The sequence below is a fragment of the Triplophysa dalaica genome, chromosome 7 (genome assembly GCF_015846415.1).
Source record: "Triplophysa dalaica isolate WHDGS20190420 chromosome 7, ASM1584641v1, whole genome shotgun sequence".
Lineage (NCBI taxonomy): Eukaryota > Metazoa > Chordata > Actinopteri > Cypriniformes > Nemacheilidae > Triplophysa > Triplophysa dalaica.
In genome coordinates, this window is record NC_079548.1 from 10473472 (window position 1) to 10499939 (window position 26468).

The following is a 26468-nucleotide window of genomic DNA, read 5'->3' on the forward strand; positions in this document are numbered from 1 at the left end:
CCAGGAAAAAAGTCGGAGCACTTAAACATGCTGTGTGTCACTGCGAGAGAAGAACTTTTTTTTATATGTTAATTGAGCTCAAAAGTGTGTAATTTATCAATTTTAAAATAGTTTCTTCTGTTAAAACATTGCTTTGATGTGGCATCATTGGCTTAGGGATGGTGTGAGGTCGGGCCAGGTAATATCTATTTGTGATCCTATGCCAGATGAGGGCAAAATGGGGCTTAATTATTAGCTATTTTTGCAATTTCACTAAGTGCTGTACTTTTATACAAAACAAAATATATTTTCATCATCTGAACTGAATAATAGGATTGCGACATTTGCTTAGAAAAGTTTTTTTTCAGGGCTGAGAATGAATACATATTGTATTTCAACTCATCCGCATTAAATATGCTCTGAGAATTCAATCAACAAAAGCACACAACTTTTTGTACATTTGTACAAAGGCAGAAGAACCAGTTTTCTTTTCACCTGTGTGACAATTGAAGAAGCATTATGTGTCTTAATTAAACAACAGCATCAATAAAGGCTGCTGATAAAAATAGCTCAATTCTTTCCTTGAACGTCTAGCTGTATGTATATTTTTATCCTTTAATTCAACATGGCATTTCATTATCCATAGAGAATGCATATATATATGCAAAGGTTTCCCCACTTTGTAATGAAAGCAGATTATATGGAATGACAGTAGAGAGGCAAAAGAGGAACTCCGTGAGGTCGCAAGAGCTTTTAAAAATAGGCGCTCTCCTTTAAGAATGGAATTTGTTTGTGTGGGTTGCATAGTTTGTCAAATTTTCTGAATTTCTTTCTTTTTTAGCACCAAGGTCAGTGTAGTGACAACCGATGCTTTGGAAATGTTAAACTCAATATATTTAGTTGGATTTAATTTAGTTAATTTAGTTAAATCAAGGGTACACAAGTGGTCCAAAAGTATGGGACCACTAGTGTGTTGCAATTTTAAATTTAATTAGAATATTTATATGTTTTATCATCGTACTAATCTGAGAACAAAAAAATTATTTATAATAATTTATACATCTTGTTAAAAGTTTCATTTCAATTTAAATTCCTTATAATTAATGTGTAATCTATAGGAAAGGTGACGGTCGTAAAACGTTGTTGTATGAGAGCGAAAGTCTTGGATCAGATCAGTCAGGAAACTAAACCTTGACTAACCCATAAAGCAGACTTGCTCAAATAATAGATATTCAGGAAACCCGGCCAGCCAAAAACCTGGGAATGTAATGCAAATGGGAGGACACAGGATATTAACACACAAATATTTGCAGATGGCTCCGGATGACATTCGACAACACACACATATTGACTTTACAAATATGTATCTTTTGATTTTACAATAGATAACATAATATTTATTATAGATCAGTATGCGCATAAGCACTATAAACATTTGTAGATTCATACGTAGATATAGATTCACATCTGTCAACATGTGTAGATAAGATAATTATTGCACCTATTCTATAACTAGATATGGAGTTATTTGGAAGTGAACAGAAGCAGCTGTTCTGGAGTGGAACAAAGCACAGGGGAGGTGACGGTGCTTTATGGCTGAAATGGGGGTGCAGTCGTTGGATTTAACTGTTTCCTTTGTGAGTAAATCTCCATGCTCTGTTCTTCCTGCTTCTGGCCTCATTCGCTGTTCCCGCCAAGAATAGGCTAAGACTTTCCCCTTTTTTTCCTCAACACCACAGAGAACCACAACACATACACAGACCACAAACCAAATCCGTCACACTCTCCTACAGGAGCATGTGAGAATGAGAGGAAAAATAGATGCATCACACCGAACAGTCCAACCCCACCAGACGCTCCTAAAATCACCGAGAATGCATTGCCTTTCTCAACTTACACCACAATCTATACTTTTATCAGCAGACTGGGATCAAACCAATGACCTCTGCGCTGCGTCATTCACTCAATGCGTAATAATGCGTTCCAGTTGAGCCACGTGAACGTTTTGCACAAGTGAAAAGTTTGTATATACTTGAGTGTTAAACCTTATCCGAAAGGAAGCATTACACAAAGAATGTCGTACACAAAGTCGACAACACCTAACGCGTCCAGATTAGTTCCCCTCCCCGTTTCCTCAGAGCAGCCCGTGTTGGGTTGCAGACCACACCCAACTAGACTTCAAACCACTTCAGGACTTTGGAGAGGAGGAGCGCGCACTTTTTCCACATTTCACTACTACGTTATCTCGCCGTCACGTTCGCGCTTACATCACCTCGTCGCAACATCTGGCCGCCGTTTCCAAACTATAGGCTACAATATCTGACACTTCCGACTCAACTACCGCGGTAAGTGTGTATGATAACCAGCCACCGGTTTTCTACGCGCAAAACAGCTGTTAAGAGCGCAAAACTTGTTAGGTTTGTTCATATCTGCGGATAGAGTTGCTGTGTTGTTTGTTGGTGTCTATGTGGCTTTAGTTATGAGTTTGAGAAGTTGGATACTTATAAGTCAAGAGGATAGAGAGTTTGTAAAGAAAGGGGCGTTGGCGGTGCGTGTGTGCTCGGCGAGCCGCTGAGGCGTTTTACTGATGCTTCAATGATGAATCACTAACTTAGTATTATTAGTGTTTTGTTTACTTGTGAATGGAGTTTTGGTCAAAGTAATGCAGGTTTAAAGATTGAATTTTAACAATGAAAGACGAACAGTATTTAGAGACGTTTGGATATAAAACGTGTTTATTGTGTGAAGTTTGAAGTGATACTAACTTTGTCTCGTGCATCGCCCCCTGGTGACAGCATTACATCTCTTATATACCGTGTGTATGCGCTTTCACCTTTTATCACTTTATTATTTGATTATAATTAGATTAGATGTTTAAATAGTTTATGTCCGAATACATACAATGCAAACCATTAAAGAAAAATGTAGTTACCATGTTATTGCCTTTTCACCAGAGAAACTATAAATGTATGTATAAAGTCAATATTATGGTTACTAGTGAGACAAGGGTATTGTAATTACTGTGGTTTTACTACACACACAAATAATCAAATAAAAAGAACACTTCAAATAAATGAAAAACTATGAATAATAGTTCAATAATGGAGATATTTATTAAATGACATTTCAATAGTAAAACATTTTTCAAACAGCATCACATAACTGTCCAGTTACAATTAATAAGAAGAAAGTGTTAACATCATTTAGAAATCACATGATCAACAAAATGCATGTTATGAAAACGTTTATAATGTTATGACGTTTCGTGGTTTACTGAAAAAGACTTAGCATTGTCCCTGAGGTGGCAATGCAACATGTTTTGCATGTCAGATTAATTTTGCATGTCAAACATTTTTTTCTCACTCAGTTCAGGGTGTGTATATGTGAGAGAGAGTGAGGCATGTTCCCCCCTTTAGTCATGGGACTGTTTGGGGGGTGGGGGATGTTTGTGTGTTTAGAGGTGGACCAGTTTTCACAGGACTAGATTTCCAGACACTGGTCTGCCCAGTCAGTGCCACAATTCAAACCTACCCATCAATGACAGATACGTGCGCAAACATTCATACCTTTCCCTTAGCTCTATAGTACAGTATGATACACTGTATAGTCTGGCTACCGTGAAAACTCACATCCACAGATACTGTATGTCAAACATTTATCATCCTATACTCAGTGTGAAATGTATTGTCGATCCTTTTTATAATACAAGTCTTTTTTCCTTCCATTGTGATTCTGTGTTCTTCATAGATGCTTTGAGCGAAGTGATGACATCTTTTCCCTCCATTAACTTTCCATTCTGCAAGAATGAGAGTGACTTTTCCAGTCTTTTATTGACTAAATTGTTTCCAACCCAGATTTTTTCTCTCAGTTTTGTTTCGAGTCAGTGATTGATCTAACAGATCTGATACCATTCATAAATTTGCTGCTTGTAGGGGTTTCCAGTGGATGGGCGACAGGTTGTTTTGCGGATGGGCAGTTTCATTAAGATCTATGCTGTCAGTTGATCAGGAAGTGCCTCTCCCTTTGGCCAGGCTTAAGCTCTGGACCTTTTGTGTTTTTTATTATACATTACAGCAAGCTCAATTTTATACTTTAATATGTTCACAGACTCTTAAAATTATCATTTAGCAGTAAATATCACATCACTAGGGTGCTGCCAGCAACATTATGCTGTGAAATGAGACGAGAAATAAAGCAATCCAATGCAAAATGTTTTGTTTGACTAGAGGCTTTGCTGTCTTTGTTTTTACCGATTACAGAAAGCAAAACAATAAAACTCATTTATCTTCAATGAGAGGCGGAATCGAGGGTCAATGATGTGTCGGAGACAAAGTGCCCTGGAAAATCAATGAACTTTAAAGCCAGTCTGACCCTGTGGATCTGGAACACTAAGATTTGTTTGCATGTTTTTGGGCAGGGCTCAGTATCAAGACAATGAATTGCACATGTCTAGCTGTGGACTTCGGTAGCCAAATCTGCTTAGGGCTGAAATTTCTGAAGCTTAAAGCCCAGTTAGCGTATGAAAAACCAGGTCTTACCAGAGACCCAGACCAACTTCAAACAGAACTGCGGGCTTAGCCATAAACACGCATACACATTCCATACTAAATACAAGAGGGGGATAGAAAACAGGGGGAGGGTCTTCTCTCCATGCATCCACTTAAAGGCAAAAGAGGCATTTGTGTCTCAAATGCACACGCCTTACGGCATCATATTGCTAGCACGTTTGTTTGACCCCTAAGCTTAATTTACATAGCCGTTGGAGAATCAGAGGATGGAGAGAAGAGAGGCTCTTGATTTTTTTTTTTCGGATGAATATCCCATTTATGTTCCAAATGTACCTACTGTATTTGAACACTTATTTAGAAATTATATAGATTTGTAAATATTTTTTTTTAATGTTTTTTTTTTACAGAAACAGACAAACACTTGTTTGTTTTCAGTTCTAAATCTGATTTTGATATACACTGATAACATTGATATTCAATGTTATTTGTTTAAACCAAAGCACACTTTAGCACACTTAAAGGGGTAGTTCACCCAAAAGTAAAATAATCTGTTGTCATCAATTTATCCTCGTGCCATCTAAAACCTGCGTTTTTTTTTTTTCTGTAGAACACAAAAGAAGATATTTTGAGAGATGGTTTTGAGTCCATGTTATGCAAATCAATGGGGGCCAATGCAGTATGGTTTCCAAAATCCTTCAAAATATCTTCTTTTGTGTTCTGCAGAAGAAAGAAAATCATACCGGTTAGGACTGAAAAGAGGATGAGTAAATGATACAAATTTTTTTGGGGATGAACTATCCCTTCAAGGTTTAAAACCCCACTGTAATCCTGCTGTTAAATCCATTGGAAGCAAATTCGTCAAGAACAAGCGTCCTCTCTTCATCCTCTGATCAAAGGAACTTACGAGGTTTTGGTTGAATTAAACGCATCAGTCTTGGTACCCGCCGAGAGGGACTGTGTGGATACGGCTGCGGGGTTTGCCTGCGTGTCTGTTGACAGCTCCATGTGGGAGCTGTTACTCAATCTCACGGCGTGTCATCTGCGGTATGCGATGTGAAAACGGCCTGGAGCACCTGAACATCAGAGCTCTGCGGTAGAGCTACAGCGAACCCTGAGATGGAAGCCAATCACACCCAGCGCAGACTTTCAGCCCAGCAGGCCTGGCCGAGGGCAGAGCGGGACCCCGCCGAGTGTGAATGAGGACCCTCTTGAGATCAGTTGCAGCCGTAACACACATGCCTTGCCAAAATACAATCCCTTAATGAAATTAAAATCAGCCTGTTGTGCCAAAACTGCCCAGTAGTGTGTTGAAATAACTGTGGAGGACCTCAGGGCGGTGAAATGGAGATCTATAAGGCTTAGTACGAGCAGCAGAGTTTACAACACTTTACGTGGCATTCTCTCTGGGAGTTTGTTGTTTTTCTCATTTTTTGTCAGATTTTCTCGTGTCCAGGTACCCTGCTGGGTGGAGTTTATTTTCATTATAGACTATATTACAAACAAAGCATTTACTTTTTCTCTAAAAATAAGCCTTGCGTTCACATTGTCAGTCACAAGCATGGGTATGATGCGGCAGAGGCTGAGCAGTGGGGAAAAGATTATCAGACATGTCAGCAACTGTCTTTATGTTAGTCTGATTTATGACTTTCTGTCTGTTTATCTGTCTGTATGTGCGTCTCACTTTCTGTATGTTTGTCTTTCTGCCGGTCTCTTTTTCTGTCGGTTTTCTGTATTTTTTACCTGAATGTATGTCTAACTTTCTTCATGTCTGTATTTATTTCTCTTTGTTTATCTTTATGAATGTCTGTCTCTCTTACTTTTATCAATTGGTTTTCAGCCTGTCTGTTTTTCCCTTTGTTTTCTGTTTGTTTGTCTGTCTGTCTGTCCATCTATCTTTCTGTTTGCCTGCTTTTCTATGTGTGTGTGTTTGTCTGTCTGTCTTATATTTTGTCTGTGTGTTTGTTTGTCTGTAATATTTTGTCTTTCTGTGTCTAATATTTTGTCACTGTGCTTGTCTGTTCATTATTTTGCCTCTGTGTTTGTCCATCTAATATTTTGTCTGTGTGTTTGTCAGCCTGTCTGTTAAAACTCCCCTCTTAGCCAGTAATAGAGAAAGTATGGTCTTGCATCACAAGAAAGAACCACAGAAAATACTACAAAGGAGTCTTTACTTGTTTGCTTGATGGTTTAAAATGAGTCTTGTACTGATTTGTAACGCACCCCACAATTTACAGATATAGGCTACAGTTTACACAAAATATGCTGTACAGCAGGGCTTATCACAAATTTGATGTCTTTGTGTGTTTTCTTGCAAGAGGCTTGTTAGGGAATCATGTAGGCTACATGAGACCCAGCAGGCGCATTTTCAGCTGCTCGTGCTTAATTTGAGTTTTATTGAGCAAGAATGGAGCTGCTTTTAATTTATGACTGTATTTGAAAACAAACTTCTGTCCCTGATAGGATAGACATGGAAATGAATGTGCAATATGTGAGAGCTTCAGTGAAAATGAGTCTGTAAAAAGGCATTGATCTTAATTAGATCGGTTTTATAGCTTAAAGAAAGGCTCAGACTTCCCAGGAGATGAAGATTTTGTTTATCTGTGGCTGTTAACCTTTACGGCGTCACAGCTGTTTTGCAGAACTGTTCTTTTAAAGCTCCTTTCCTTTCATCCTCACAGTAAAAGAAGAGCAAAATGAAGGACATAGAGAGAGGAGAACTCCGTGCCTCATCATTTCCCTGCTACTTCTGACCCATTGCACGTTTTTCTTCCCTTTTATCTGTATTCTTTCAGATCTCAAAGTCAGAGCTGGTCTCAGGACTACGAAACAACCCATGAACGCCTTGTTACCTCTGGGTCGACATTTGAAACTGTGAGCGCTTTCGAATTTATGTTAAAACATTGCTTCTCGTATCCCTCGTTTACTTTGAGGTTTTCCCTGTTGCTCAACACTGTTAGGGTAGTTAAGGTCAGGTCATGTCACACTGAGCGATCTATCATTTTTTTATAATGATTTAATCATTTGAAATCATCTTTTGTATTGAGCAGATACTTCAGAATGCTGGAGAACCCTGAACCATGAGTGAGGGATTTCTAAAAAACACCACTAACCTGATGTCACAGGAATTTGTAACCATATTACGATGTGGCTACTTTGTATTATTTTTTACAAAGTGAATTTTACAAAAACGTACAGATACTAGAAAAAAATCAAACTGAAGCACCACTAGTAAACCAAATAAATCATCTGCGTGAAAGCAAATGATACTAAAACGTATGAATGAAATCGTAGGAATTCATAGCTATCTCGTAAAATTGTGTTGAAGCTACATATAATTGAAAATCACTTTATCCTTTGTTTTACCTCAATAATACAGTATACTTCCTATATAAAGATCTGTACATATGAGAAAGATTATTGTGGTTAATATACAGTATATATCCTATATCCATATATAGGATGACACGTATATAAATATAAATCCTATATCCTATATTAAAGCAATAAGCCCCAAGAAGCAGTATATTACAGTGCATTTTTTATAACATCTTAGGGCGTTGTGGCACGACGCGAAGCAAGGTTTCATTACATAAAGTGATATTTAGGCTATGTACGGTAATGCTATGTAATGCGGTTAGCCATTATGAATCAGGGTATTTTATAACGGCTTAGATCTCTGCTCAACCAATCAGAATCAAGGACCAGAACTGAACATTTTATAAATAGACATATGGTTATATATAGGTCAAATATTTACTTATTTACAACCATAAACACAAATTGTTTGTTGTACAGTGTTTTATAGTTTTTTAAAAGAAGAGGATACTATTTGTTACATTGTTTTTTTGTAATACAAAAAAACGCCCCAAAACCTTTGCTTCCTCAGCCAGCTAGACTTTTATGCTGCACACTTGACCAGCCTTATAGAGCGTTCACACCAAACGCGACTTGCGCAAATAAATCGTGCTATTCGCGTGTAATTGGATGCATGACCATTTTGAGGTCACTTGCTTCATTCGCGCGTGAAATTCATTTCATTCGCGCGTGAAATTCGCTTCACAACAAACGCAACTTCGGGTCATGGGAGGGGCTTCTGCCAGGCGGCTCCAGTCTCGTATTTATATATATATAGCTCAAATGGAGTAAAAAGCTTACCAGATTGTCCGACCTCCTCACTCACTTTTTTCCAAATAAGATCCTTTTTATTCCTATTTCGATAAATGTAATATGTATCGTACAGCTCCAGGTATCCACATACAGCAACTACGATTTTGTTGTTTCGGATTTCTGCCTCCGCTCGCTATGTCATTATCACGTCACTACTAGAGATAGCTCCTAATTGATTAATGCGGGTCGAATTTTCGCCAGTTCAGATTTTTCAACTCGCAGCAGGATGTCTAATCGCGTCTTTGCATTGACCTATAAATTGTAAAGTGACCATGTAGTTCACTCACGCTTAACGCTCCAGTCGCGTTTGGTGGGAACACACGGTTACTCTTGACAAAACAGCGTTTTGAAACACATCATAACACAGGCACACGTGCACTTGATAAGCAGGTTAGTACAGGAGCTTTCCGTATCATCTCAGTCATTTGTTCCATGACTCCACTTTCTGTTTTCAGCAGTGGCCGACTTGGAAGCCTGTTGGAGACTGCGGCTCTATTATGAAAAAATGACATTAAATTGAAAGTCAAGTCAGCATTTTCCACCAAGCTAAGAGGAACTGCTGGAGCTGTTTATACACATGGAGCTGTTCTATCTACTCGAAGAAATAAGTAGACAAGGCTTATCTGCTTCCCTTTAAAGCGCTGACTCCAAGTAATTTACTAATGATGGTTTGGAAGTACAGGGTGTAATGCCATTATCAACCCACAGGATTTGGGAGACACAAACCCCACAGCCTAGCGCTCATAACCTATATCAACTTCAATGTGGCCTTAATCCCGGACTCCATTGTGAGACTGAAATAAATCATCTGGATTTTTCTAGTGCAGCTGTTGTCCAGATGTATGTGATTTGTGTCACAGAAGATTGATTGATCTATTTTATCAAACTGATATAGCAAGAGTGATACCATGTGCCCAGTGAACAGTTTGACCACAGGTACATAGCAAAGGTTATTAGGTTAAGGCTGAGTAAAATCAACAGTGAACCTTGTAAGGGGAAAAGGACAATATTATTACTTGATTGATGTATTTGGAAGGAATTAGGTTCTAAGAATCAGTGGAGTTAAAGATTTGGTGTGTAAATGATGGGGGGTGAATTTCTCTGCTAACTGTGCGTTCACAACGCAAGCGTACAACGGCGTTTTAGTGCCACGTTAAAAATAAAAAAATCCAAGATTTCAAGAATAAAGTCAAAATGTTACGAGATTAAAGTCGAAATGTTACGAGAATAAAGTCGAAATTTTACGAGATTAAAGTCGAAATGTTACGAGATTAAAGTCGAAATGTTACGAGATTAAAGTCGAAATGTTACGAGATTAAAGTCGAAATGTTACGAGAATAAAGTCAAAATATTACAAGAATTAAGTCAAATTGTTACGAGAATTGCTATAAACAATGGCTGTGGAGGATTTGGTTAAATCCTATTTAAGATTAGGATTTAGCAATAAGGAAATTCTTTGTCTTTTGGCCATCATCACAGAGTTATAATAAGTAAAAGGACACTGCAGCGGTTATGTAGGAAACAAAATCTCGAAATCTTGTTTATTTTTTATTTTTAACGTGGCACTAAAACGCTGTCGTACAAGCTACAATTAGCAACTTGATATCATTAATTTCAATGGAGAGCTTGCGACAGGAAGTGGGCGTGTCTAGCGACGTGACAAAGTTGAGAGTTGCTAAACTTTATGCAAATGATGAGCGACTTTCGGGAGTGACTACCAATAGGAGTAAAGCAGAGGCATCTGTCTCCCGTCATTTAGAGCAGGGTTTGTTTATAACAGTTACCAGATCAACCAAATCTAAGAAACGCCTTCAAATGACCTCGTAGCAAGAGGTCAGAGTAGCGACAGAGTCAGTGGCAGTATGTACGCACAGTCAGCCTTTGCTTCTGGGTGTGAAAAGCTTTCTTCTCCTGGAAAAGACACAAAACTGTTCTTCATGTATTTTCCTGCTTTAGATAATTTCCCCATCAAGCTCATTTCATGCTGTCTGTTGGCCACAGTAGATCTTTTGTTCCTCAATAGGGCTGGGGGGTCTTTGCCAGACGATATTGCTTCTGTGTAACCAACATCCAATTTTCAGTATGTTTTACAACCATGTGTTTTGTGTATGGCGGGTCTTTGTCAAGTCAAAGGACTTCATTTTTACTTGTTCTTAAGGAATTTTCTTCCTCAATTGCCAGTCATTCATTGGTGAAATAAACAACAAAACAGTAGCTGTAGTGTTTTGGAGTTTTCTCTGTGTTAAATGCCACATTTTGTGCAATTATGGGTTTTGGCAAATTAACTGAGGCACCACCCAGAAACAATGACGTACATTGAGCTGATTAGGTGGGTTATCACACTTTGAATTGTAAATTGCAAAATAATGCAATAAATTCCATTATTAAAGTGATAGTTCACCAAAAAATTAAAATTCTGTCATCATTTATCTACCCACTCATCATTTCAAACCCGTATGACTTTCTTCTTCTTCCGCAGAGCACAAAAGAAGATATTTTGAACTGCGCCGGCATCCATTCAACTCTTTTGTATGGACAAAAACCCAACGCCAACCAAGTCAACGGGTGCCGGCTAACAACATTCCTTAAAATATCTTGTTTTGTGTTCTGCGGGAGCAAGAAAGTCATATATGTCTGAAATGACAAGAGGGTGTGTAAATGATGACACATTTTTCAGTTTTGGGTGAACTAAAACAAGATTTGTTTCTTAAATGCGACTTTCATCACCACACTTTTAAAACAGGTTAAAAATGTATTTTTGTTCTTTTCTCATACCCTTCCCCCTGCCGACTATCAAAGGTATAGTCCCGCTCCAAAACTCACACCATTGGTTAAGCAAACTGCTGCTTAGGATGGTCAAAAACAAACAAAGCAGTGTTTTGATAGCACCTCAGAGCCAGTGTTTACGCTCTTTAGGGAATTTAACTCTCAAACGGTTTACCTACAGCTGTATGTAACAACACACACTTCAGCTTGAACTTAATGCGTTTCATTTCCCATTTAAAGTTATTGCAGGTCACAATAATGTATTCATGGCATACTTGAAGAAAATTCTTGTATTTTGGCATCAGGAACTTTCTCAAAATCATCAGCTTAACACATTTGATGTGGTTTTCGAAAAGGGGAGGAGCACTTACAGACGGCCCCACGCCTCAGCGCGACACAGGAAACCATCTGCTGTGAAAATCAAGTCCATGTGTGGACAGACACCATGTTGGGTCTAACCTTCCACTTAACACCTCACAGAGACTAATGTTGAGCTAATGTTGAGCCTGAGGGAAGGTAGATCTCTTAAGAAATAGCCAACATTCTCAGTCTCTGTAGTTATTTTCATTTCAGTGCCTCCTAAAAGGTTTAAATGGTTGTGTTTTAAAGTCTGTATGCGAATATCACAGAGCAAAGAAACTATATACAGGACAAGCATCATCCACCTGTTATGTGTTTTCCGCTTGATTCCTGTTAGCCAACTCAGGTCTTGTCTATTTCGACTTCATGTGGTGAATCTTCTGTTTGTGCTGGCTCGCTTGTGAGCTGGTCGTGAACTTGCGCTTCTGTCTTTGTCTTCAGGATGAGCTCAGACAGTAACCCTCTTCTGTCATCATCATTCCCGCCTAAACTCATTCATTGTTCTGATGCCACACCCTGTGTCCTACATTACATCTCAACTGCCGTCATTTGTCTAAACCACCGTATGACTCCTTTCTTTAGTAGCTATACTAGCTATATTACAGAAATTTAAAACCAGTGTTATTTTACCACGTTCAGGGTGCATCTTAGTTAACATGTATATCTTTTCATTTATATTTCACATTTTATTTCTGATGGTGTTTGTAGTTTCGGATGCACTTGCTGCAGGGTGGTGATGGTGGAGAGCATTCACATCCCACCTTATGTCAGTTTGAGATGACCTTAAAGTAATAGTTCACCAATTTTTTTAATTTTGTCATAATTTATTCACCATCCTGTCATTTCAAATCTGTATGACTCTCTTTCTACGGCACAACACAAACAAAGATATTTTGAAGAAAGTTGGTAACCAACTTAATAACATTAAACCTCATTGTGGTCTATTGTATGGACATAAAATGTTGAGTCGTTTCTACAATTAAAAATGTAGTTGTTAATTTAATGTAGTTGAAATCGAACCAACGTTGACAAAACTAAGAGTAAATCCAAACCGTGCAGAGTTTACCAGTCATTTTAAGTTAATTAAACTTACCATGTATTCTTCTCAATGATACTTTTTGTTGTCATACATAAATTATATACAGACTTATTGCATGTAAGTCAAAACACGATGAACAAATCAGATGAGAGGCATCTCAGTACTGGCATTAGCACAGTTAAAGCTCATTGAATGTAGCAATAGAAATAAATTGCGCTTTAGCCTCTCACAGCCTAAGCACATGTACCAGTCTTCTAAATAATGGCAACCCTAGAATTAAAAAATACAACCAACTCTTTTAAACCTCAAAGATAAATGAACATTAAGCACACACTTAAAATAACTGTAAAGTTTCAAAATTTACAGCCTAAATGCTGTCTTACTCAAAGCATGCTGGGATCTGATAATCCCCCTCAACAGTCGTGTTGAATTAACTTGTTTATATTAAGTTATCTCAACAATAGGTCCAATATTATAGGGTTTTGCTTTTTACTCAATAATGTTAAAGGGCCACTTATCTAGGTGTTTACTGCAATGTAAAAATAGTCAGTGGTATCCCAAGAATGTCTCTGTAAAGTTTCAGCTCAAAGTACACGACATATCTATACCATGCTATACTGACCTATGTTGACTCGCTGCGACACCAGGATGGGTTTAGTAAAACTAACAACAGTGACAGCTCTTTTTTTTGAGTAAATGAGGGTCTATAAAAAAAATTTTGGAGGAACTATCCTTTTAATAAACGATCCCAATGTCTTTATTTTTTGGGCGCTTAGAATTCACCTTTTTTTCTTTGTGTTGCTTTTATAATTATTGCTCTTGAAATAGAAACACATTTTTTCAGTTCAGTCAATAAGTCACTTCTCTATTCCAGTATAAACTCACACCCACTCTGCCCGGTCTGGTACAGGTTGACATATATTGTCTTCCTCTATGTGGGCATACTGCAGTGAGTCACAAAGGATTTTACTAGCAGCCAACCTCAGAGACACGCGTGTGACGTAGACAGAAGCTTACAGCATTTGATGGCGAATCCCGAGTGAGCTCCGCCGTTTTTAAACTCGTGCAGACAAATCCTTTCCTGAATGGAGCTTCAAACAGGAGCATGGAGCTCAGGAAGTTTGTAGCATTATCAGGACTGGCAGAACAATGAAGTCAGCTGGGCTTTTTCTGAATCACTGTAGACAGACTGTGATATTGATCAAATCAAGATCATGGGAAAATCCTTCTGCCCCAGACTGGATTTAGACTGGAAACAGAACTAGCCATAAAGAAAAATGGTTTCTGTCCATGCAAATACATACGGTGTGAAACTGCTCAAAAATGGCACAAAAGACTTTCATTATAATCATGTGTAGAGAAAACGAATCACATTTCAGCACCTCAATGTCACAAGAGTATTGTTTATTCAGAATGTCTATAATTTTCATTTTTCTTTCTTTGATAGATTCTCCTGCTTCTGATCTTCTGTTACACCGCCAACCATGTTGATTATATTGGCCTTCATCATCCTCTTCCATGTCGTTTCAGCAATATTACTCTTCATAGCAACCATCAATAATGTGAGTGGAATGTTGTTGTTTTTCTCGTTCGTTTCTGTGTCCTCAAAACAAACCAACATGAATAATCATTCTTTATAGAATCATTCCTTTTACATTTTAAAATTGTTTTTGTTGTCCTTTCTACATTTTTATAATATTATTATGTGGTTGTTCCATATCTAAAATAAATGTAATACATGATAAAGTGTTTAAGAGTCAAAAATTAAGAGACCATTTCAATATTATTTTCAGTGTTTTGTAGAAAATAAAGACTGGAGAAACCAAAGAAAACAAGTTCATATTCACGTTTAAGCTATAAAACAGTATTATTTGTACATGTATTTAGGACAAGTTCAAACATTATTTTTTATGTGATAACCTTGACTTCGTCAAGGTTATATTTTTCATGCGTCTTGTCATGCTGTCAGTCTGCTGAGGTTTGATTTTCCAGACACTGATCTGGAATGGCCACAATACATCTAGAAATGCTGATTAGAAATTAAAATTTGGAATGGTCTCATATTTTTTACGTGGCTGTATGTTCATAAGTAAATATGATGAAAAAGGTAACCTCAAATGAGAAAGAAATTCAAACTCAGCCTCTTTTTTCCATCTTTTCAAGGAATGGTGGGTTACGGATAAGTTCACCATGGATCTCTGGTACCACTGCAACACTACAGACTGTTATGATATACCAAACAGTGCAACCAATGAAGCAGGTAAGATAAAACCTAAACTCCTACCTGTGCATTGCTTCTGTTTATATGTATATTGGCGCACTGGATCATAAAAGTTTACCCCTAAAGCAATACAACAGAATAAGTCCATCTAGACATTTCTACTCAGCATATAAATACATTTCTACAAAGAATGTGTATTTTGTCTTTTCAACAGCTTATCTTCAGGCTGTTCAGGCCACTATGATACTGGCCACTATCTTGTGCTGTGTGGGCTTCTTCGCCTTTATCCTTCAGCTCTTCCGTCTGAAGCAAGGGGAGAGATTCGTCTTCACAGCAATCATTCAGCTCTTGTCCTGTGAGTACAGTGTTGATAAAGAAGAATTGAATTTTATGTAGCATTTACAGTACAACCTGTTGTGTGACTGCAGGGAAATACAACTGCTTATTTTCCTAAATTGTCCTTTTGTTTTCCTCTGCAGCGTTTTGTGTGATGGCGGCTGCATCCATCTACACCGCAGAGCACTTAAACTTCAAGGGCAAGGAGTTTGAGAAGGGGGACTATGGGTACTGCTATATCTTAGCCTGGGTCGCATTCCCCATGACGCTGCTCAGCGGCTTGATGTATCTAGTGCTAAGAAAACGCAAATAAATCACAACACTCCACCTCACTAGCTGCCACCGGCTAAAGCCTTAGCGAAGAGACTTTATTTGTGATGACACTTGTTTTTTTATATGTAGATTAAATACATGCCAAGTTAAAATAAGAACTAGATGACTTTTAATATTAATCATTGCATACTGGAAACGTAATTCTCTTTTTGTCATGTTAGCTTATGTTGTTTTAACATTGTTGTGTATAATTTTATTCTGCCAGCCCCTTTGGGCAAAAATGTGCTGTGCTGTGATTTAGGAAAGAAAAATAGGGTGTAGAAAAAAGAAGACAAATGCGACAGGTATCTGTAATGGCAAATATTTATAAAGTGGAACCACTATAGGCCAGACAGCCCACCTGGCCTACAGGTATTCATAGAAAATACAAGAGGTGAAATTGGCTGTAGTACTATCGTCTGTTTCCCACTGCACTCGCAAGCGGCAGGTATTCATTTTGCTGACCGTGTTAACAAATTACAATGTGAGCAGAGTGGTGCCGCGTAATATGTTGATTTTTTTTACAGCTGAACTCGACAGAAAATGTTGAAAATGCATTATAAACGTATTCTTTGCAATGTAAGCTTTTGTGAAACAACAGAAAATAATGGAGGGAACTACGCACCCGTTTAAAAACATGTTTGTCTGGCTTGATGCAAATTACACAAACAGAACTTTCTGTTTTGTAACCTGATGCACTTTGTGTTGAGTTAATGATCCCAGAACATCACACTATCCTTTTAAATGTAATTAATTTCATTAAATTAGATTTTACAACTATCAAGTTTGTAGTAATTGTTAAGATTACTTTGTTTTTTCATGTAGTCGCAGCAAAAACTATGGTGTCATTTGTTTGCCATTTCCACTACCATATTTTAAGCGGAGGTTAAAATGCGTGAGTATTTTACATAAATTCCTACAGAGGTCAATTCCACAATCCTCCTTGAAAGCTTGATGTTCATACACATGTATTGAAAACGTATCGACACGCAGCTGCTTCACTTACATTATATGCTGCTAATGCCCGCGGTGTGAAACAGGCCTTAGCGTGAAGTAGACAACAATCCAGTGAGACGTTTCCTGGGCGTTACAGCGAGGAACAGCCTGATTGTGTCTGGATAAAAGTTATTAAACACAACATATGACATTTTATTGTGCTGCCAATTTGCTGAGCACTATATCATACTTGAAGCTGAACAAATTGTCAATATAAGTGGCACGATGTGTTCTGTTGTATAGTAATTTTGTAAAATAATAGTCTTTTAGTGTTTACTAATTATATATTGCATGTTTTACTTGTAACTTTTAGAGTTAAATCAATATTAACGTAAATGTTCTGTAGGCATTGTAGTTACTAAACTTGTTTGATTAGGGCATGTAGGATTTATGGTTATGATGTTGATGAAGGACACCAACAGTTACATTTTTTCCCTGTTTGTATGTTTTCCTCTCATCTGTAAAACCGCAATGGAAAAAAACAATTATCTAAAATAAGGCAAAATTGAAATTAAGCTGTATTTATTAAGACTAACTGCATTGTCTCTGTTAATATTTTTGTAATGAAGTATTATTTCAACAGGTCTGAGCGTGTTGCTTTATTGCTCAAGAAGGTTTTAATGAATATTAGTGAAGGCTTTTATAATTGGAATGAAACTACGATGGCAGCTTTTGCTTTTTTATGTCTGCGGACTTGTTTGGGTGTGTTTTGTTTCCGGAGACTGATCCCCACCAAGGGCTCGATATTTTGTTCTGTTTTAATCAAATAAATGTATTTTACATTAAAAATAGCTTGATGGCTTCTTTTGGTTACAGTGAAGACCAACACAATGTTCTTTTTAAAACACTTTAATTGACTTAACAGTATACACTGGATTAGGGTGAACGTTATAGTTGAACATTCTCATTTCATATATTTGTACCGACATGAATGCAGTAATTTAAAATGGTGTCTGTATGTTTTTTTTGGTCTTTTTGGCTAGTAACTGCTAAGAATTACCATTCCTATTATAAATGCTAGGGGGAAAATAAAATTAGGTATTTCATTGTCATTACATGTAACCATAAAAACTAACCAGGTGGCAGCTTTCATGTTATATTTAGGATATGACATTTGAAATGACAACAGACCAAACAATAAAACACCTTCGCTGAACTTTTTAATAAACTTGATGTTAAAAAATGAACACACTTTCCAATTTCAGTCTAAACAGGCACATTCATCATCTGTGAATCGGCCTTTAGAGTTTTTACACCCCATCAGAGAAGCATTGGCAAAATCAAGTCTGTCCTGGTCCAACACTATGTATGTCACTGTAGGGCCCGTAACGGCCAAATGTGTCCTTCCCCACAACAATAAAACACAGTCTTTTATCGCCTTTGCAGTCTGAGACCTTGCAGGCCATAGGAAGAGGCATGGCTTTGATCACACCAAGGCATTTCCATGCTGAAAAGGTGCCATTTTTTTGTTCATTGGCAACATAGATGTAGTAGCAATCCATCTCGGCAACGTGGGGATCTTTTACGTCTACATTCCAAGCGATGCCTATTTCTCTCGCGTGTCCAATTCGTGCTAATTTCACTACTGGCTTCTGTGGCAAGTTATGAGTGGCAGCTGCAAGTGCAAGCTCCTTGGGAAACGGGGTATCTGGGAAAGGATGGAGCTTGGAGTGCCAGTTCTCCTGTAAAGAAGAAAAAGCATGTTTTGAAATTGTACAACAAATGTATTGATATAAGACTGAAGACTTTTTTAATAGCAGAAAACACCACACATACCTCATCCAGCTGACCTGAAGAACTGTCTTCTTCCTTAACACATTGATTTTCTGCTGAGGCAGAAAAGATTTGAGACCAGTCAAATAATCAATCTTTAGACATTCTACCAAGATGATTTTGTATACAAACAACTTGATTCTTCAACCCTATAATCTTGCAAAACGTGTGTGTTGTTTACAGTTAGTAATGACTGGAAGGTGCAAGCAAACACTGGTGCATCTCTGACGAATCATAAATAGGTTATTCTTAAAATAATGAACAATATAGGATCTTAGGTAGGGTTCAACACTTAACTACGTGTTTCCTCTCTTGACTATACCATTCCCCAACACTGGATTACACATCAAATTAGGTATAATACAAAATATGACATGACATTGAATAACTGCAAACTAACTAACAGACATAATGATATACACTATACCTTTTATAGGAGTGGGTGGTTTGCTGGAGGGTTTAGGCTGTTCTAAAACTGTCATTTTTTGTTGGGACTAAGGAAGACACAAATGTGTAAACAAAACAACCATGACACACAGTGGACACTTACAATTGACAATGTATATGATGATTACCTGATCTGACGGCTCTGTTACCATAGTTTCTTCACACGGTTTACCTGCTGTAACAGAATAAACACATCATTCTAACCACACAGCAGGGAAAATAATTGTATTGCTTAAACATACATTTCATTCTTATTGATAGATATACACCTCTGGCATCTTCTGTGAGGTCAACAACCTGTTTCTTCGACCGCTGAAGTAATGACAGAAAAGACATCCAAGGAATTAATGGAAATTCTGTCATTACTGTAATGATGATTCGGGTGAAAAATGCCTTTAAAGAAAATGCTAATTAAACAGACAAGGACATAAACATTACCATACTCTCCCAGAACCCTCTTCTTGGTCTTCTTAAAGCTGCGATATCACAGTCATTATCTATCATTGAAGAAAAACGATGTCATATGCAGATTTACATGAATTTAACATGGTTATTTCTGAACTATTAATAATGATCACAGCACCTGCTGGGGACACAGAACATCCACTGCTGACTGAACCTCTGGGGAAAAATATTGAATACATTTTTATTGAATATCAAACCTTTTTACAGTGAACAGTATTGACAATAGAGACATCTTTAATCAGTGGTGTAAATCAGTCTGCTTTGCTGGCCTTGAAACACATTCAACAGCCACACACAAAACTAAATGCCATTCTGCATGCAGCATGAAAAGAAAGAAGTGCAACAAAACGTCCGAAGGGACCACTGATTTCACTCTTCAAACACAATTTACACAGCTGGGCAACTCATGGTGCCTTTCCACTGCAAAGTACTGCAGGGTACGAGGGGTTTTCCACTGGGTACAGTACCTAGTGCTGTAGTACTCGAGTCCGGTTTTTATGGTCTCGGACTCGTTGGTATTTGCAATCGGAACTTGGTCTCGACAAATGTTCTAGTTGGTCTCGTCCGAGTTCAGCAATATACGTTTTATTTTCTCCTTCAAAACAGAACATTGATAGATCAATCTTGTGATCCAAAAACTGTCGACTCAAGAACTAAAGCTGCACGTGCTCATACGTTTTCTCTTCACACACCAGTTCAGCTCAGTGTGTGCTGTTGATGTAACTAAATATCTCTGGTTTATTGGTTCAAGTCCCCGGGACTGTCATGCACCCTAGAAAGTGATAACTTAATTCATTTGTGGATAACATAAAGTGTTTACGTGAGACGTTTAAACGCGAACGATTCAGCTGAACTGGTTCGACCGGTTCACTAAAAAGAAAGAACCGGTTCAAATGAACGAATTGTCCGCGGTGCGAACCAGAGAACATCAATCACTCATCAGGCACTATGTCAGTGAGCAGCGGCATCATACAATTGGGTATTTACAAACCATAAAGAATTTATCGACAGTTCGCTTACAAGGAATCTTTTTGAAACAAAACTTTCCCCGAAACCTGTGGGACAACATCCAATTTCGTAAAACACCTGCAAAGGCGTAACAAAGAGAGCCAAGTTAATGGCATGTTTCAGAGTTAGCATTGCAGTTTGAGTATTTTTATAAGTTTAGAAAGTAGGGCTTAAAGATAAGATTGATCTTATTTTTATTGTCATTGCGATATGAACGTGTTCTATAAGGATGGGCACCGAAACTTTTCTGCTTTTAAACAAGCCGTGGCGCCTCTGATCTTTCTGTTGGCTGCTCTATCAAAGTTCGAACACACACGAGGACGGGAAGGCACAAGGGCGCGTGCACACACACACAAAAAAGATGTTTATTGCTGCACAGCCTTGATGTCAGGAGGGCTGATAAAGAAAGTTGCTTAAAAAAGTTGTTGTTTTTTGGTTACTTTTAGGGACACCAAGTAATAAGTTCTAGAATGGGAACATATTCAAGTGTTATTTGGTTATTTGTTACATTTTCTATTGGCAGAATAAAATTGTTACACTTCAATAACAAAATGTGAAGTTACACTTCAGCTTTGTGACTTTAATGCTATAACTAAAGTAAATAAAATGACCTTGTTTTACCTCCTTTTTATCATAGCAAACAAAAATGATTATCTTAGAATAGAAGAAATGCTTTTCTAGTGTGATTTTGTAGTCATGATTTTTTTCTGTCTCTGTCTTGACTGTCTCAATTGGACTCGGTTTTGACTTGGACTCGAACCTCTCTGGACTTGACTTGGATTCGAACCTCTTTGGACTCGGTCTTGACTAGTCCTGGTCTCGGACTAGACAACAGTGGACTTGACTACAGCCCGTAGGAACCTGATACTTATTTTAGTACCACCGCGGTTGAGGTTCCAAGCGCACTGTACTGATACCAAAATGTTACATGTTTACATACACGGATCACTGATTTGGCAGAGAATCATTACCAGCGTCATTGGATTTGCAACACAAGAATACACATTTAATACGTAAAATTGGCATTTCGTTATTTGCTTCGTGACGGTTATATAGAGATCAAAACCCTTAACACAATGTTAAATCCTACATTAGCTTACCCTCGTGCGCCATCGAGCCAACCAAATGAGCGTTGTCTGCTCTTTGCTGATTTCACAAACTCCCAAACTAGTAACTTTGTATAAGCACCTATTTTATTATTTTTCCTGTATGACATATCGCTTATTGCTCCCAGAACTCGCATTGGATAAAAGCGTCTGCTAAATGACTAAATGTATTTTTAACAGAATTTTGTTTTGCTGCCATCCGCCATCGATATGCTCCATATATCTCCTTTGTTGTGCTTGCGTGTGTTTGTGTCTCATTCACAATGATGTTACGGCAGTAGAGGCGGCGCATCTAATGCCGCTTTTCCACTGCATGATGCCTTCAGGTTTAGTACGTTTCGGCTCGGTACAGCTCCCTTAACTTCGGGTCAGTTTGCTTATCCGGGTACTGCTTCAAAGTGGTTGGGATTATAAACTTATCGTCATAGTTGCGCAACCTCTACTGCCTTAGCATCATCATAAACGCGTCAAACACACACACAGGAGTAATGGAGCATATCGATGGCGGTTGAGCAAAACAAAATCCTGCTAAAAATACCAGAGAGTTTGGGAAATCTACAGCAAAGAGCAGACAACGATCATTTGGTTCGCTCGATGGCACACGAGGGTAAACTAATCTTGCATTTAGCTTTGCGTTAAGGGTCTCAACCTCTTTATTACAGTCACAAAGCATATAACGAAATGCGAATATTACGGATTCAAATGTGTTTTCTTGTGATGCAAACCCAATGACAACTTAAATGATTCTCTCTGCCCAATCAGTGATCTGTGTGTAAACACATCACATTTTGTCACAATCGAGGTGGTACTAAAAAAAGTATCAGGTACTAGGTACTGTTACCAGTGGAAAAGCCCCCAAAAGTGAGCAGTATCGTGCCGTACTATGCAGTGGAAAAGCACCAAAAGTTTATAATCCCACCCACGTTAAAGCTGTACTAAACTGCTGTGGAAAAGCAAACTGAGCAGAAGTGAAATGAGCTGTACCGTGCAGAGTCGCACTAAACATGACGGTACCATGCAGTGGAAAGTGCCATAACATACTGCGTTTTTGTGGCTCGCTCTCCATATTTAAGAGAGGAATATGATTCTCAATACGCTCTTAAAAGGCTTACGTGTAAATGGATTCTTTCAAGGATTTACATCCACAGCCAACAGCGACTCACTGGCTCTATGTAGTTATTTTCCTAACGCAGTCTGACAGAAGCATGTCATAGAAGTGTGGCCTGAAAATCTTTTTACCAAACATTTACCAGGACTTATTTACTAGCTTATCTCAGGCCTTAAGCCTTTGCAGTACAAGTTAAAAATAAACACTGAAATCCTTTCCCGTAACCACCAATTCATTTCACTGGAACCAATAATGTTGATCATGAAATCTAAAATAAATACAATTACATTTTGTAGAATACCTGGACATGCGGCCGATGGGATCAGTACCAGAGATGAATCGCAGTGGCTGTCCAGGGGCAGCAGTTGAACTTGATGAGAGAGACTAATGGCAAGGCGGCACAACATTTGTTTGAAAAAAATACAAAAAGAATTATCAAAGTCAGCAACGTGAACATCACTACAATTATTAAGATTTGGTTATACAGAGAAAGTTTAATCTACCTCATACCTGATTCTGAAAAATCCCCAAAGATCTGAGTTTTCTGATATATGTGAATACTGCATCTCCCCTCCGTTTTATCTTCATTATGTGTGCCTGAAATAAAAAGAGGATTGATCTGAACCAGATAAAGTGGTTGTGTTTGATATGGTGCTTCTAGTATCTGCCAAGAACTATAATCATACAGACAGTCTAATACACATGGATCATTCAACATGGAAAGACACAAGAACATTTGTATTCTGATCACATACTTCTAGTTTCTTGATCCTTGCGTCATATTTGGGTTCATTCTTCACTTCCCCAATTCTCTCCATCAGATCCTTCATCCTGTGGTCAGACAGCTCGACTGCATTCTTAACCTTTTCTGAAATAATCTTTTCAACCTATCAAAGAACAAGTTACAGAAAATAACATCTTACACATATTGTTCTGTGACTGTACAGTAAAATACCAACTTGCCTCTGTTCGAGGGAGCTTGTTTCCTCGCTGCCCACAATCTTGAGCCAAGTGTAATGTTTCGGATTCATCTTCATGTCTACTCCTCTTCATTCCTAATAAAACAACACTTAATTACATCATAATAAAGAGACTTGATTTTATAACTTTAAATAAATGACATAATTTATAATATTTTATGGTAAAGACTTATTTAAACATTCACTCTGTGAAACGAGCTGAACATTACAGCTAACGTTGCTACTTAAAACATAAAAACGAAAATTAATTCATTTAATGAAACAATAATTAATAAGCTGGTAACATAAACCTGAAAATGTGATAGAAATACAGCTATATTTAAAATACACTTTCAAGAAAATATCAGCTAACGTTACCACATAAACAACACCGTTTTTCATGCCCTTTAGAAAGTCACGTTAACGCTTTGTTTTATTGTTTTTACGTTAACGCTTTTTTTCATAGGAGGTATGCTGCTGCCCTGCGTCACTTCCGGTTCCCCTCACAGTGTAACGGTATATAAAACAGATACGGTGCGTTCAAGTAATAAACGTCCCCAAAACAGGTTAACTGAAAAAAAAAATGTTTTACATACTGCAATTATGTATCAGGTGCTACAACCGTTTCTACTGACAACCGCAGCTAATGTCAAACAACGCAAATACGTTGCGGTTTATCGTCCTGGTTCAAAGGTGACGGTGGAAAAGTTTCACAGAATGACTTAATAAATCAGCAAATCAAGTGGAAGTTGTTTATGCCGGACAAACAGACGCAGTGACCCATGTGTACGGTCCGATCACAAGACAACAGATGCAACCGTGCAAACTCAAAACAGAGCCCACTAATATGATCAGTATTAAGCGTGCTCCGCGTCCTACCGATACAACATAATATCGATAAAAGACTTACCTTTATAGCTGTTTGCACCGCAAATCCTGAAGTACACTACCGCGAGCCAGTGGTGGGCTAAAATGGGATGTCGCTGTCGAAGTGTTTCCTGTCTGTTTAAAGAATATAAGTCCCGCCAGAGTTCAGCGGGAAGAGGACAGAGCGGTCATTGTTAAATTTAAGAAAGATGTAACATGTTTATCTGCTACTGATGAGGAAAAATGCTGATCTTGCAGTTCAAAAAATTGCTCAGACAAAGAAGGTCCAGGTGTCAAAGATTTAACTTTATTTGTTCAAGTCAAACAAAGTGAGAAAAACACCAGAAAACATCTAAAATCGTGTGTTTTCCAACCTCTAGTTATACAGAAAATGCCCAGAGGTGTTTCCTTTCATAACCAATCAGGTAGTTTCCCGCTATCTCTTATTTTTTATTATCCAACTGTCCTTGTCTGCCACTATTATTTCTAGGCAATAAGGTTTGTGTCTAATGGTGGAATTTCATCCTTTTTTTCCAAAATAAGTTGCGCAGTAATGTATCATAAGTTTGACATATGACTGGGTCAGGCCTTTAAAACATCACTTGATTTTCTATTGCTGAAATTTGTGCGATACTTGATGAAAGATGATTATAATATTTTTATGAACACAATTACTAGTTGATTCTATCATTCAAACGATCTTGATTCTACCTTTTTTTCTATACTAATCTGAGTTCATGTGATTTCAGATCTACTAACAAAACTATGTTACAAACATTCCTATAAATACATCTTCATAACCGGGGTAAATAACAGCCCCATAGTGATCAAAATTATAAACAATACTACATGGGGTTATTACATTAGCTATTTGGGAGAGTTAGGTTTTACTTTTGTAATGTTGTATGGTTTTACTATTATTATTTGGTTATTATATTCATATTGATTCATTTTTATATCCAGTATTAAAAGTTTTCATTCTTAAAAATACTAAATAAAAATACTAAATAGCGCTAACCAGATCATTACTCAATGTTCTTCCAAAAAGTTGGAATTGTCATTAAAATGTTCAGAATTTTTTTAATTATTAATTTCTATTTTTTTCCCTTTCTATTCAAATAGCTCGGAATGGTCTGAATTTCATCTACATTAACTGCTAATCTCAGTTTTACCGCAGGTCCATTAACATTTCGAGAAACCCATTCATATTGGCCCTTTGAAGGATGAAGCGCCACCCTGCGTTCAGAGGTATTGTTGCACCCTCTTGATGTAGTGACACATTTTCAGAGAGAGGTTTGCTTTAATGTTTTCCCTTTTTTAAATCAAATTTCTTTCAAGGCGCTGTGCATTCATTATTACTTTTTTACTAAAAGAGACACTAAACTTGACCACCCCTCACCTCAAACTTGTTAAATTTAACAGAGATCTCTGTGTGTTGTGTGAGAGAGAGAGTGAGAGTTTGTGGAAGTTATGAGGGAGAGGGTTGCACAGCCTTGATGTAACTACTCACATTTTGTTTGTTTTGCAGGAACGTTCACTTCTCATTAGTCCTCAAACATGATAGCGCTTCCCTGCATTCCCGCATGATTCTATACTCGGCAGCACATAGATGATACAATATTAGGGTGAAATTCAAAGCCCTTAGGGAAAACCGAGAGAGCTTGAACTATAGCTTGATTTTTGTTCTTCCTAACATGAGCTAGGGTATAAGTCAGTGTCCTGAAAATAGGGGCCAGTATGATGGTTGGAGGAAATAGACCAAATAGAAGGAATGGTGGAGAAATGCTTGGTGGCCATTTTTTCTGTTTGACAAGAAGAGATAAAATGTAAATGTGATGTGGTAAGAATCTCGGATAGGAACTTTAAAGGTAGGTGAAGCAAGTTCTATCATCGGCCATGTGCTGCAAATGCAGGAGCACTCTTGTTAATGAGTATACTTACAAATGCACAACACATGAGAAAATGGTCCTCTTGCCCAATTCGAAAAAAGGGTTGGGACCTAGGGATGTGGAGAGCGCTTTCGGTGGTGACATTCCAGGAGCAAACCCGTG

The 26468-nt window shown here is 37.8% G+C and overlaps 2 protein-coding genes across 5 annotated transcripts; one reads left to right on the forward strand and one right to left on the reverse strand.

The window, feature by feature from the left end:
• The first annotated feature begins 1554 nt into the window (after nt 1-1554).
• On the forward strand, nt 1555-16468 carry emp2 (epithelial membrane protein 2). Its single transcript, XM_056753145.1, has 5 exons — nt 1555-2324; nt 14267-14381; nt 14983-15079; nt 15255-15395; nt 15520-16468. The coding sequence occupies exons 2-5, from the start codon at nt 14304-14306 to the stop codon at nt 15687-15689; spliced, it is 486 nt and encodes a 161-aa protein (XP_056609123.1). The 5' UTR covers nt 1555-2324; nt 14267-14303; the 3' UTR covers nt 15690-16468.
• Nucleotides 16469-17517: 1049 nt separating this feature from the next.
• atf7ip2 (activating transcription factor 7 interacting protein 2) lies at nt 17518-24754 on the reverse strand. 4 transcript variants are annotated; one of them, XM_056753144.1, is made up of 12 exons: nt 24461-24754; nt 23555-23646; nt 23347-23478; nt 23102-23188; nt 22893-22975; nt 19488-19525; nt 19343-19401; nt 19174-19216; nt 19033-19076; nt 18885-18951; nt 18461-18513; nt 17518-18366 (listed from the first exon to the last, which is right to left on the reverse strand). In XM_056753144.1, exons 2-12 carry the CDS (start codon nt 23642-23644, stop codon nt 17965-17967), a joined length of 1098 nt encoding a protein of 365 aa, XP_056609122.1. In that variant the 5' UTR covers nt 23645-23646; nt 24461-24754; the 3' UTR covers nt 17518-17964. The 4 variants fall into 4 exon arrangements, with proteins under 4 accessions (XP_056609122.1, XP_056609121.1, XP_056609118.1 ...); XM_056753143.1 differs by having other exon boundaries at nt 18461-18510; nt 19033-19079; XM_056753140.1 differs by having other exon boundaries at nt 19033-19079.
• Nucleotides 24755-26468: the final 1714 nt, after the last annotated feature.

Excerpts from the sequence above, each read along its gene's own strand:
- emp2 (XM_056753145.1), top strand. The coding sequence starts at position 14,304 with ATGTTGATTATATTGGCCTTCATCATCCTCTTCCATGTCGTTTCAGCA. Across the intron at positions 14,382-14,982 it reads TCATAGCAACCATCAATAAT|GAATGGTGGGTTACGGATAA; the intron begins GTGAGTGGAATG and ends CATCTTTTCAAG. Across the intron at positions 15,396-15,519 it reads AATCATTCAGCTCTTGTCCT|CGTTTTGTGTGATGGCGGCT; the intron begins GTGAGTACAGTG and ends TTTCCTCTGCAG.
- atf7ip2 (XM_056753140.1), bottom strand. The coding sequence starts at position 23,644 with ATGAAGAGGAGTAGACATGAAGATGAATCCGAAACATTACACTTGGCT. Across the intron at positions 19,526-22,892 it reads CCCATCGGCCGCATGTCCAG|AGGTTCAGTCAGCAGTGGAT; the intron begins GTATTCTACAAA and ends ATTTTTCCCCAG. Across the intron at positions 19,080-19,173 it reads CCTCACAGAAGATGCCAGAG|CAGGTAAACCGTGTGAAGAA; the intron begins GTGTATATCTAT and ends ATTCTGTTACAG.